Source organism: Eptesicus fuscus, chromosome 14 (genome assembly GCF_027574615.1).
Source record: "Eptesicus fuscus isolate TK198812 chromosome 14, DD_ASM_mEF_20220401, whole genome shotgun sequence".
NCBI classification, from domain to species: Eukaryota; Metazoa; Chordata; class Mammalia; order Chiroptera; family Vespertilionidae; genus Eptesicus; species Eptesicus fuscus.
Genome location: NC_072486.1, coordinates 43,659,002 through 43,673,164, shown reverse-complemented (window position 1 = coordinate 43,673,164; position 14,163 = coordinate 43,659,002). Strand labels below are relative to the sequence as shown.

Sequence of the window (14,163 nt, the reverse complement as noted above, 5' to 3'; positions counted from 1 at the left end):
TGGCCAGAATCGAACCTGGGACCCTTCAGTTCGCAGGCCTACGCTCCATCCACTGGGCCAAACTGGCTAGGGCAAGAGAACATTTTCTTAAGATGGCAAAAATATATGTGTGCTAATGGGAGTCATTTAGTAGGAAAAATGCATCACCAGAGAAAGAGAACAGCTGACTCTTGTCCTTGAGCAGGCAGTAGGAGGCAGGATCTAGCCAACTGGAGGGGTTGACTTGAGCGGGAAGCAGGACACTTCATCGAAGGCAACAGGTTAAAGGCCAAGAATTACCTTCCTGTGGCTAAGAGTCTATCAAAAGCATTTCTTGGCTGTCTGAACATAGTGAGTGTCTGCTAAGCACAAGGCATTGGAAACAAAATGATAAATAGATCAGGCATAGCTCCTGTCATTATCAAGCTTGTGGTCTAGTGTGCAAAAGTCTGTTTTCTTTTGAAGCAATAAAAGTAATAGAAGAAAGACACATAATCTTGAGATGATGTTATTGTACTTCCATGATTATGATTCATTTGGTATCCTAGTTGCACCATTTAACATTAGTACATGAGTATATTCTCACCCTATTTGGCATTCTTAGAAAAAATTATTTCTATGTCTTATTACAATCCCATTTCCAGCTAAACTCCCTAGGCTCAATGGGTATCCACTGGTTGTTACTGAAAAGGCTTTCACTGTGTAGAGCTGCTTGGATAGCATACTAAATATTCATGGAATGGTAACACGATTGGCCTTAATATTCTTAGTTTTACTGATTTATATATAGGTATGTTCACTCTTTGGCAGAAAAGCAAGGGATTATAATTTGGCTCCTAAGTCCCTCATTATCCTTTGTAATATTATTCTTATGGAAAATATGTTTTTAATTACAGAGTCTTGATTTAGAATTTGTTCTTGATGATTGCCAATGTAATTGACATCTCTGTGAGGGGGCAGTTAGTGGAAACCTGTAGCTATCAAAAGAATGTGTTGGCTCTTATTCTTCAACTTTCCCTGAATTTCTCTTAGTCTATTTATTTCATTTATGACACATCTATTAAACCATCTCTCTTTTGCTCACTGGATTTCAAGGAGCAAATATTTACTGCTTGTAAATATTAGGGTGTTGCTGTCCATGGTGCCAGATGCGGGGTTGGGGGGGGGGGGACAAAAAATGTTCATTGAGAAACATTTATCTTTTATCCTCTTTACTCTTTTTGTTTCATTTATTTTACTCTTTTTGTTTCATTCCATCCACAAGAATATCTCATCAGTTATGGCCTGCATGCATAAAAAGCTTTAGTTGAAACCTAACTAAATTGTGACCCAAATTACTGATGTTCCAGGCATCACTGTTGTGCTACTTCCTAGGAAGCCATTAAGAATTCACTTCTAGTGGAAGCTCTTTTTGTTATTGCTCTGAAGGTTTCCTTTCATCTATCCTATCCTGTTGCCTATTTTTAATTGTATTTTACTTTACTTCACTACATTAAACAACCATGCCAATGGGGGTTAATCCCTCAGCATTCATTTAGAGACCAATTCCGTGTATCTTCCACTTCTCCCTGTGAAGTGAGCTTATTATCTAAGTTTGGATGTTCCTCTCTAAATGGTCCCCGATCGACTGCACTGTTCTGGTAATGGGATGCAGAGAATTAGGCATATCACTCATCCAAGCCTAGGAGACTGTCTGAAACGTGAACATCTGCATAGACGAGTTGCAGTTGAAGCGCAGATTCGCATCAATATTGTTGGTTCCCATTGCATGTGATTCTCATAAGTCACCCTGTAAGCCCCATGGCTGATTTTGCATTAGAGCTGCCATCTAACTGATGAAAATGTGTTTGTTATAAGGAAAGTCTTATGGTGACTGACTGAGATCTGGAGCCAGACATATTTTAAGGGATTTTTTGGTCATCTCATACTACAGCTACATACTAGGGTGTCAGTCAACACATTTAATCTCAATTAAGTGATAGACACAGTGCAAAATTATAGGAGAGGTTTCCACATAACTATCGGAATTGCTTGGAGGACTTTTAAATATACTGATTCCTGGGCCCCACTCCAGACTTCTGAATTGGTTCACAAATTTGACTTGTGTCTCTAAAGAGCTATTGTATAAGAGTAACAATTTGAATGTAAACCTGAGATTATACTGATATAGTAAAGATAATGGCTTCCTTAATTGCACATTTATGTTTCTAAACCTGGACAATTATAAGAATCTTCTAAGGAGCTTCAAAAATTTACAAATTTCAAAGCCACACCTGAATGGCTTACATAAAAGAAGCAATGAAGTATTTTTATTCTGAAGACTTTCCATAAATAGGTATTGGCATTTATAATGTGTTTTGTACACTGTTCTACTCGATTCTCCTAGCAATCCATAATTGTAATTCTGCTTTATGTATAAGAAAACCAAGTATTGTCACAAAAACCTTTATTTTGAGAATGATCTTGATTATTCTTTTGGCCATGGTATTCATTGCTTTCTTATTTCCTCACAGTAATTTTATGATTTTGGTTTGATTTTTCTCATATCCATTGTTAAGTGGTTCTTATATAGCTGCATAAATTATTTCTTTGTACTCTTGGATCTTCTATTGCTGCAATATTTAAAGATATAAAAACAAACTTTCTGGAAATATAACTATGTATTTGAGACTTAGAAGTATAAATGAAACACAAGGGAACATTCAAAGATTCCAATTAACTTGTTTTGGGGTGGTTTCGTACATTTCTCATGAAAATATTCCTTTGTAACATGACATGTAGCGGAACTTAGTCAATCCTTTATGAAACACCCATTCTTTGCACAGTTTATCATTTAAAAAGTATCAGATAGACAAAGTCAGCCAATATTTATTGAATGTGTTCTGTGTGTCTGGTACTCTGCTGATACGTTACATGGACTGTCCCCCCTGATCTTCATGAGAGCCCCAGGAAGTGAGTGATGTTATCATCTTCATTTTACAGATGAGAAACCAGAGGTCCAGAGCAGTTAAGTGTTGCCCAGAGTTGCACAGTTAGAGGTAGCAGAGCTCATATTTTAAAGCCAGGCAGTGCAGCCCCAAAGCCCACCTACTTCACCACTATGCTCTATGAGTCACATACTCTGGAATCATGAGAAAAACTGAACAGTTGGTAGTTTTGTTTATAGAGCAGGACTGCATCATGAGAGCACAGAGAATGCCTTTAGTTAAATTATTCGCATTGATCGGCAGTAGATTCCACTGGGACAGTCTGATGCATCCGCAGTTGGCATCCATGCCTTTAAAGCCAGTGCCTTTGAGGACAGTGTTATGACTGAATTGTGCCTCTCCTAAATTTATCTATTGAAGTTCTAACTAAGCTCCAGTACACCTCAGCAGTACACCTCAGAATGTGACTGTATTTGGAAACAGGTCGAGTAAAGGGGAAATTAAGATCAAATGAGGTCATATGGAAGGGTTCTAATCCAAGGTGACTGATGTCCTCATAAGAAGCAGGAGAGACACAGAGATGAACACATGCAGAAAAAGACCATGTGAGGACACAGGGAGGAGGAGGCTGTCCACAAGCCAAGGAGAGAGACCTCAGGCAAAACCAAATCTACCAATACTTTGGTCTTGGACTTCTAGCCTCCAGAACTGTGAGGAAATAAATTTCTGTGTTTTTTTTTCAGCCACCAAGTCTCTGGTATATTGTTATAGCAGCTCTCATACACTAATACAGCATTACAAATGGCAGTTTCAGAAACATTTTGGCTGTTATATTATGACTGGAGTAATGAGGGGCAAGGCACTTCTTCCCTCCCAGTGATGCATCTCTGAAGCTTGATGTAACTGTTGTTTTTCTAGTACTTCCACTTCCTGTCTCATTTGGACATGATAAAACATTGTCAATAGCGAGCTAGCATCCATATCCTCAAAAAGGGACATGGAGCAGTAAGCCTCAGGAAGCGTTATTGTTGGGGTGGAACACCTGTGCAGTTTGCCTTAATTCCTAGGTCAGTCTCTCCCTCCCCCCCCCCAACAAAATTCAATTCTCTACTCTAGGTATTAAGGCCAAAGTTGAAAAGATTTTGTATAATTCCCCTAATGTACCTCATAAGTCAAGTCTCTTTATACACAAGGAAAGGGGGGAAAAATTGGAATGGCTCTTCAAGGGTCACAAACACAATTGCCTAATGGCAATAAAGCATATCTTCAAATTGTATGCAGCCTGCCTGGTGTGATGAGTTTAATGGTTCTAACTAGGCAGTTCCATCCCCTTGTGCACACACTGGGTTAGCTTTTCTAAAAGACAAGAGTAGAGATCTGTATAAACTCAAGGCTTAAGGGAAACACATGGAAAAATAGTACGTATAACCACTAACTAGCTTTCTAATTTTGTTTTGGTGAAAGGTAGAAAGTATATTTTATTTGGTCTTCATATCATAGCTATACTTGGAGTTGATGACTCAGGGACAATTGGAAATTAGGTCGTGAAGCTTGGATAAAAATGTGAAAACTGAAATGTTCTCTTTGATATCCACTTCCCTTCCATGTACCAGCCCCTAATGCCATCCGTCCAGGAATAAGATTTCAAAATCCTCTCTGATTTCCTATCTTATATCTTTTGCCTTAATATGTGACAAAAGAAATAGTAAAAATGGAGAAATTGTTTTTTGAAATCAGTGCTGGGTTCTTAAGGCAGCTCCTGTTTACTAAAAAGAGCTCAAAGCAAGAAAACAAAAAATGGAAATTTTAGAGACCCTGCTGCTGTTACCTTTGAAAAACTCTTGCCTTCCAGTTTCATGCACCTGAACTTGTGATAGGGAGAGCTCCATTTCCTGGTAAACCAAGAATGCCTGCAGTGTTCAGCAGACTAGCGTTGGCTTTGATCATAAGTGGATTCTGGTATTACATATCATTAGTCATCTGCTAATCAAGGTACTGATTATTGCTTCATTAAGTCTCATCTCCTTGACAATTTAATTTTCTTCTGAGCTTCAAATATAAGAAAGCAGTAGCATGGCTTTCAAGATTGAGTTGACCTGTCTGAACTCTGAGAAGTTGAGCCAATTTTAATTTAACATGTTACTTAGCCTTTTCAAGAGAAAAATGTCAGTATTGGGCAAAAATAATAATGGAACTGTGAGACCTTCTGTCAGCTCAGGATCACAGATGAGATGACTGGACTTTTCTATGTGAAATCACCACTTTGTGAAGTTATAGCTCCTCAGATCAAGTCTCATATATCTGTTAGTACTGTTGGCTTTCTCCTTGAGACCTTTCCAAACGTCAGCTCACAGTTAGTTTCTGAGTTACAGGGGCAAGTTAATGAAAAAAAAAATTGTCTGTATTGTATATGTTGTTTTTTTCTCCTGTCTATATTTTTCTTTTTATAACGAAAATGATCTATAAATATAAATCATTACATTTACTATATTTTAACATGTCAATTCAACAACCTATTGCCTATTTAATGAGCATTAAATACTTAATGCCTTAAAGTGATTTGCTAGCTCTGTATAACCTTATGAATAAAATCCATTGGATTTGATTTTGCAAGACAAGGCTGCAGTGTCATGAGTGTGGTAGTATGTGAGCGTGGTGCCCCTGAATTTGTAGTGGTTGCTGCCCTGAGTTTAGTGTTTTAGAAAGTATTTATTAATTTTATGGATGTGTCTACAATTCAGTCAAATTAATGCCTCAACAATGGCTTCTTCCTTCTGGGCAGAAGTGACTGATCTAACAAGAGTATATACCTTTTTTGTTTGTCCCTAAAGTCCTAGGCATAAAGTATTTATTAGCACTAGCATTTTTAATGCATCAGAATTTAGTGTATCTAAATAATAAACAACTTGATTCATTAATTTTCACACATAGTTTATTGCAGGTTAATGCAGCCCTGTGTGTACACCCAATGCTAAAATAAAGGTTTACCATAGCTCTTCTGTGTGTCACAATCTATGGTAGCTCTTCTTACCAGCGAACTGGCTCACCTTGGAGGAAAATCTGTCTGTAACTCTTCTACCCTTCTATGTTCTTACCAGAATGCAATAGGAAACCTTGATGAGGTTGCATTTACTGTATAGCCGGTCCTTTGACACAACATAGATTAAATCTTTAGAGGTCGAATCACAGACATGTCTGGGCGCTGTCCAGGGTTCTCAAGGGAGCTGCCTGGAGCCCAGCAAGTTTGGAAACCAACAAATGAGAGATGCCCTGAGCCCAGCAAGTCTGGGAACTGAACCCCTTTGCTCCACCCCCACCCCCACCCCCACCCCCCACCTTTGCCCCACAATACATACACTTATCATCATCATCTTCATCATCTTTATCATCATCAATAATTAAGGAATTGGTGCTCCTGAGAACCAACCTGCTGCAAAAGAATCTGGAAACATTTAATTAGATATATAATGTGATTTGTTTGTGTTCAGTAACAAAGATATCTGAATCCTCCCATGATGATGTACCTTCTGCATTCTTTCTCTGACTATTTAGTTAGATTTTAAATTTCATCTTACTCCTTGGTGGGGATATCATGAGCAGTCCTCAGGAGTACAAGAAGAAAACAACAGCTTTGAGATGCCACTCAGCAAAGGAATAAAGGGATTTTTTGACTGGAGGCAGTGCTTCTCGGACCTTCATAAGGTTTAAAACCATGTATGCTTTTTTGCACGCCTGTTACTTTTTGATATCTCCATGATGAAACCCAAAACGACTCTGGCTTGTTCTCCAGGATAGCTGGGAAGCAGGGAACTAGGGAGACTGCTTCCTTCTCACGAGCTCTGCAAGAATGTGACACCCAAGGGAGGGAGTAGGTGGGAGTAGTTTTAATAAGGAAAGGAAAGCAGGCCTACTCCCTCGGGCTGTGTGGGAAGAAAGGGGCCTGGGGACCATCTGGGCTGGAGAAGTAGTAGCTCCTGACATTGATAAATGATTCAGTTGAGAAGAAATAAACAAAGAACCTCTAACACCAGAGTAACATTATTATACTCTATGCCAGGGCAAGGAATTCTGTAGGTCCTTCTTGGATCTTGTCAAAGAGGAGTATGAGTTGGGAATCAGACAACTGAATTATAATACACTCATTTGCTGTTATGTTGCTCTAAGCCCTGAGAATAGTGTGACCATGAGTCAGAATAATAATTTTATCTTACCTTGTAGAGGTAAGAAGAGAGAAAACATGCATATAGTCTCAAGGATGTGAAATTTTGAGTTTGTGCGCGGGAGTGTGCAATATTCTTACCATTACGAAAGTGGTAATTTTCAGAGGAATTTGGAACAAATTTCTGTGAAATAGCAGTGCTATAAGAATTTATTTCAAACATAGAACGTCTTATAATTCACATGGAATAATGGTGTTAAGAAAACTTATTGTGCGATAGGTTTTGTGCAGAACTACTCTGTGGCATAGTCTAGGTCCGTGGTCGGCAAACTGTGGCTCGTGAGCCACATGCGGCTCTTTGGCCCCTTGAGTGTGGCTCTTCCACAAAATACCACAGCCTGGGCGAGTCTATTTTGAAGAAGTGGCATTAGAAGAAGTGTAAGTTTAAAAAATGTGGCTCTCAAAAGAAATTTCAGTCGTTGTACTGTTGATATTTGGCTCTGTTGACTAATGAGTTTGCTGACCACTGTTCTAGGTGAAAATTTCTCTCGAGAGTCTTTTACCTTTTTGATTCAGGTGAAATATAAATGAAATTTAATATGGTTACTACCAAATGATTTATGAACCTTCATACTCAGGGAAAATTATGAATTTTAATAATTAGGAAAAAAAAGAAAGTTCTTTTACTCCTCACCTAAGGATATGTTTTTATTGATTGTGGAGAAAGGGAGAGAGAGAGAGAGAGAGAGAGAGAGAGAGAGAGAAACATCAATGTGATAGAGACATTGATTGGTTGCCCCCCATACACACCCCAACTGGGGATCAAACCCCCAACCTAGGTATGTGCCCTGATCTGGAATCCAACCAACAACCTTTTTTTCTTTTTTTGGTATACAGGGATGCTCTAACTTTCTTCCTGCCCTGGCCTGGTGGTTCTGTTGGTTAGACGGTCTAACCAACAGAACCACCAGACCAGGGCAGGAAGAAAGTTATTTAAATGAAGTTAAGTTTATCTACTTAAATTGCACTCATCTGTTTAAGCCATTATTGTATAATTTGAACTTTCTTCCACTCTTATAGCTAAAAAAAAATCTCTTCTTGGGATTCTTATTTCATTTAAATATGATTATTGTTTCCTTGGGCTGGATGAATCATTCTCTTTCTTGTTCTGAAAGAAAAACCAATGGCTTAATTTGACAGGCTTTATTCCTTAAATAGTTAGGAGAAGAATACCCTTCTCCACTACTCCTTTGCTATTTCCAGATATTCTGGACAATTGTGGTGACGTATAGCCATACCACAGTTGGCTTTGTATTACTTTCTGAGGGAAAAGCATCCTTTTGGGTGAGAAGTGAGCCCTGTCTTAGCTCAGCGCCTCTCAAATTTTTCAGGGGAGGCCCATGGGCAGTGGTAGAGCAGAGGCCCTACAGCAGACAGCGGAAAGCAGGAGATGTCTGGGAAGTTCTGTTTTTCATCTCTGTGCAGTTTTTCTTTCTACATCACAACAGTTGGCACAGTGGTTATAAAATAATGGTTTCTCCCTATTTGCTCCCCTTCACCCTCAATAAATTGTTGTTCCAGAGAGACGCTGTAGGTTTATTTTGTGGCTGCATGTGCCCTAGGCAAGCCCTTTAGTACCCCCAAGGTCTACACTTAACCACTTAGAGAAATGTGGCCTTAGGGGATCCCAATTGTACCTTTTAGGGCTTTAGGCTTCCAGTTGGTCTGGATCTGTCCAGGTAAACCACATATCTAATTACAGATATTAGCCTCTCTAAATTATTTGCCATCTGTTGTGACAAATGGTTCTGGGTCTTGCTGTCCTCTCTCAGAACCATTCTTTCTCTTTCCATCACTTGACCAGCACTACAGCTTCAGTTCGCTAAACCATCCACTTTATCTTTGATCTTTCCAATTTGATTTCCTTTCTGAAATGTTTTTGTAAATGCCTTTAGTGCTCACTCATTCCATTGGCTTTTTTATTTTCTGTTAGATTTCAGCCTTCTCCATCTCTCAGCGATTCCACTGTTGATGGTGAATCGTTGTATCAGGTCATTTGGGTAGGTTATGCTGTAGTAGCAATACCTCCGTGGCTTTCAACAACAGATGTTTATTTCTCACTTATGAAAATGTGAATGGTAGATGCACCTCATGTTCCCTTTGCTCTATGACCCATGATGGAGAAGTAACCCCTCTCTGGAATAGCCCAGGGCTCACGGTGAGGGAAAGAGGTGGTTAAGACTATGATGCTCAGAAGCCACACACCATGCCACTTCCCCTCACATGCCAAGTCCTACAGCCATGCTTAATATTAATGGGGAAGAATGTAGAATCCTCCCCCAAAACAGATCTGGAAGAAAGATGCAGTGTAGATGTGACAAGAATAAAATATCCCAGAGCCATCACTTTTCAAAATTTTGTGTATATAGAATCTAGCACAGTGCCTGTCACATCATAGATATTTAGTAGCAGAAAAACCTGTTTCTTTCTTCCCCAAATTCTAACTTTTTGTAGTGATGTTTCAGACCTTGGCCTGACTCTTTCATTCTCTATCTTTACAGGTGTGTATCATTAGCATTTTCTCTTTATTCTCCTCATCCTTTCCCTACAGTTTCCCACTGCACTTTGATGTTTTGGAAATCCAACCTGGGTTATTATTATTATTATTATTATTATTGTTATCATCATCATCATCTAGCTCATGGCAGTTTGCCTTCACACTACATTTCTAAATGGCTCAGCAAGACAAGGGAAATCTAGAGTTTTTATTTTAAACCATGTTGAGAGATGAGAAAGGGAGTCAGTTGTTTAGAACTTTGATGATTACTGCTTTGGCATCCTGAATAGAACCATTCTGGTTGAAGTTCATTATGTGCTAGTAAATGAATTAACCCTAAGCTTTTATCTGGTAGTACCTGGATTTACAGAGCTGACAGAAATAGCTTGAGCTTAATGCAGAAAAAGAACATCTCACCTGAGCTTTACATATATTTCATAAAAATGTCACTATATCTGTACTGTACTAGGAAAATATGCTCATACATAATCCCTTTGGGGGACCAGCATAGTCTTAAACCAGGCATGGGGAACCTTTATTCTGTTAAGGACCATTTGGATATTTATAACATCATTTGCAGATCATACAAAATTACCAACTTTAAAATTAGCCTGCTATATTTGGTCAAACATTTAATTAACTCATCTCTAATGCCTTGGCAGAGCCAGACCAAGTGATTTTGTGGGCCTTATGTGGCCCATGGACATTCCCCAACCCTGTCTTAAACACTTCTTTTCAGAGTTCCTTTGTATTAATCACTGTCTATCTTTAAATTTGATGGATATTTTGTCTTTGCTTTGTCCTCTAAACATTTTGCATGGCTGTTGCAGAGCTAAATGTAATCTACTTTGCAGTTTTCTATTTAGATATTTTAGTTCCTCTACTAGATTATAATTCACTGAAAAAGTAGGTATTTTCCCCTTCATCCTTCCCTGCTTTTTGGTAAATACTAACAAATAATTGTTTATTTATTTATGACTATTATAGTTGCTATGTTATTAACTATATTATTAACTATCAAGTTTGAGTTATAATATAGATACTATATTATTAATTATCAAGGTGGAGTCATTCAGTATGCTAGCTCTCTGCAATTTTGTTAAATAATTATGCAATTAAAGTACAAATACTTTTATATTGTCAGGTGTAGTGAAAGCACACACTGTGGATGCCAGCCTTATGCCCCTAGCACCTACCTTTTCTGAGCCACTAGATTTAGTTGCAACTGCCAGCAAGGGAAACTCTTTGCCTGAGGAATTTTTCTGGTGACTGGAGACCTCTCTGCCCTTGTGTGGACATATTGGGAAAATTATGTCCCAGGAGCAGTTCTCAGCCAATGACTGTCAGGAGTTGATGGATAAATGCCCAAGCTTCTTCGCCCCTCATTGAAGATATCTATAGGGTTTGACACTGTCTTCCAGAATTCCCCAGTGGGACTAAGGCCACCGGAGTAACTTGCTTGATAATGCACCTGTGATGGCTCTCTTCCCTCCCCTGCTTCACTTCTCCATGCCCCTGTTGGCATTTCCTGGGTTAACTCCATATTCAGCTACTTGCAATCTAATCCTAATCTCAGAATCTCAGAGTTTCTGAGGGTAATCCAAAACAAAGCTAAGATTCATATGTCAAAATTTACATTTTACCAATTTCTCTATTCTGATTATGTCCAAAAGAAATATAATGCAAACCACATATGTAATTTAAATTTTTCTAGTGTCCACATTTTAAAAAGTGAAAAGAAACAGGTGAAATTAATTTTAATAACCCAATTGTTTAACTCAGTGTATCCAAAATATTATTTTAACATACAATTAATATAAAACATATTAATGACTTTTTTTTATAAAGTCCCTAAAATCAGATGTGAATTTTACACTTATAATGCATCTCCATTCAGACTAGTCATGTTGCAAGCACTGAACAGCCACATGTGGCTAGTGGCTACCATATTGGACAGTGGTGATCAATTTCCAACACTTATAACCATGTGTCAAAATTTAGAGACTTGCTAGCTCTTGAATATGTAAGAACCTTACGGTGGGCCGCAGTTTCCATTCTTAGAAAAATTGTGCTTGCCTTGTCCTTTTCTTTTAAACTGAATAAAATATCTTTAAATATCTAGACTTAGAGGCATCTTGTTTAATCTGTGTCCACATATTTTTAATATGGTTTTATTGAGTTTTAGAGAGAGAAAGGAAGGGAGAGGGGGAGAGAGATAGAAACATCCATGGGAGAGAAACATCATCCATTGGCTGCCTTCTGCATGACCCCTACTGGGGACTGAGCCTGCAAGTCAGGCATGGGCCCTGACCTGGAATGGAACCAGAGACCTCTTGGTTCCTGGGTGGACGTTCAACCCCTGGGCCACACCAGCCGGGCTCCACATACTTATGTTCGTTCAAGAATGAGCCTCTGGCAATAATATTTCTGACACTTACTGCTTTGTACATGTCCCAATGCAAAATATAGACAGAGTGCTCAGCATCTCTCTGTTTGTGTGTTTTTCAGGCAGAGGGCACCAGACTTCAGCGGGAACTCCGAGGATATTTAGCAGCTATCAAAGGTAACGTGTGTGCGTTGTTTACGGAATGCCACAAGCACAGGTTGTTCTTGGAATTCATGAGTGACAAGATTGAGTGTTAATTACAACACCATTTGGCTTTCTGGCAAGATGGCACTTGATCACAGGTGTTCCAATCCACCCACTCCCAGATTCCCATTGGAGTGATCATCAACATGTACAAAGAAAAAAAAAAAAATACAGGGTGTCCCCGAAAATGTATACACACTTTCACAGCTGATAGCTCAATTCTGAAAAGGAAATGCATTTTAATAAACACTGCCTTTATAATTATTCCAAGTGTGTGTATACATATTTGGGAACACTCTATATGTCTGCCCTGATGCTGGAAACTAGGAATAAGTGCCTCCCACATGCAAGAGATTTCTAGGAAGAGTTGTGAGAGCAAGCTCGAGAGCTTGTTTAAGAAAAGCTGCAGCTGGTTTATACCCTGAGGGCGAGCATGTCCCAGGAGAACACTCACAGAGTCACACTTCAGCCCTCTAGTTCTGCGGTCGCCAGCCTTTCAGACCTCACGGACCACCAGTGGTCCACGCACCATCGGCTGGTGACTGCTGCTCTAGTTGAAAGGGGCAAGAATCGTGGCAGAGACAGGTGTGGAGAATTATCAGGAGTCACAGCCCTGGACTGTCTGTGATTAGTGGAGACCAGCCACACCTGTGCCCCTGCCACTGTGTGGGGACAGGGAGGCGCTGGCATTGGTTTCTGCTGCAGCCAAAGGAGGCAAAGAAATGAGGCCAGTGGTGGAGAGAGGAGAGAGCATTAGGGATGAGGGTTCCATTGCTTCCTGCCATGTGTCATCCAGCTCCCGGCACGGGGTCAGATCCTAGTGTACCCACGGGTGTGATAGATCACAAGGCAGATTTTGAGATGAGTGAGGAGAGAATGGATTGTCTCACAAGGGGTCTTGGATAAACTGGATAAACACTCAGAAAAAAGTGAGATTCCCATCCTCATACTCTACTCCTTTCTTCTTAACTCCAAATATAGTTAAAATTTAAATATATGTACAAAGAGGTATATTAAAATAATAAGATAAAATAAAATAAAATGAAATAAAATAGACTTAGTCTCTAGTCTTGGGTGACAAGGTCTTTACCATGGTAACCCAAAGACAAAAAAACATAAAGGGAAAGATTGAGAGATTTAACCTCATAAGTATATAAAACTGATATATGTATGTTTAAAAAATTATTTAGGCAACACATTTAATGAAAATGAACCAAAATATAAAGAGCTCAGTAAGTAAACTAAATGAAGCTGAGATGTTTGAAAGAATTATAGATGTGTAAATAAAACCAAAAGGAAGGTGATTTCATGTTTAAAGACATTAAATGAAAATGAAAACATAATACCTAACATCAGCAAAGCTGCAGGGAGCAGACCCCTTTCAGGAGAGCAGTTTGGCAAAAGTCTTTTTTTTTTTAATTAATCCTCATCCAAGGATATTTTTTCCATTGATTTTTAGAGAGAGTGGAAGGGAAAGATGGAGAGGGGACAGAGAGAGGGACGGAGGGAGAGAGAGAGACATCGACTTAGGAGAGACACACTGATTGGTTGCCTCTCGCACACATTGGGTAACAAACCTGCAAGCCAGGCAATGCCCTTGATGGGGAATTGAACCTGCAACCCTTTAGTGCATGGCATGATGCTTCAACCAACTGCGCCACCCAGCCAAGGCTGACATTAGCCTTGGTTTACATTTGCAAAGAAGTAAAACTCAGAGAATTTTACTTCCAAAATCTTACAAACTTCATGATTAACTGCACTAAATAATTAACCTCAACTATTATTATTAGAATAGTCCAGTCAGAAAATAGAAGGCACTGTATGTATTTCTGTAATTATTGATTTAGGATTAGGTTAGATAATATTTCAAACACAGAATTTTTTCTGTTAGCTGGTTTTGTAAAAGGTGGAAACATTTGCTGATTGAGTGAATTGGATCTCTTCCTCAAAA

General features: G+C 39.0%; 1 protein-coding gene across 2 annotated transcripts in view; it reads left to right on the top strand.

Annotated features, from left to right (window-relative positions):
- The window catches only part of AMPH (amphiphysin), a 150,449-nt gene that overhangs the window by 71,990 nt on the left and 64,296 nt on the right, over positions 1-14,163 (top strand). For both annotated transcript variants that reach the window (XM_008150270.3, XM_008150261.3), the window contains exon 3: positions 12,131-12,185. In XM_008150270.3, coding sequence (XP_008148492.2) covers positions 12,131-12,185 — 55 coding nt within the window. The remainder of the gene's footprint in view (positions 1-12,130; positions 12,186-14,163) is intronic.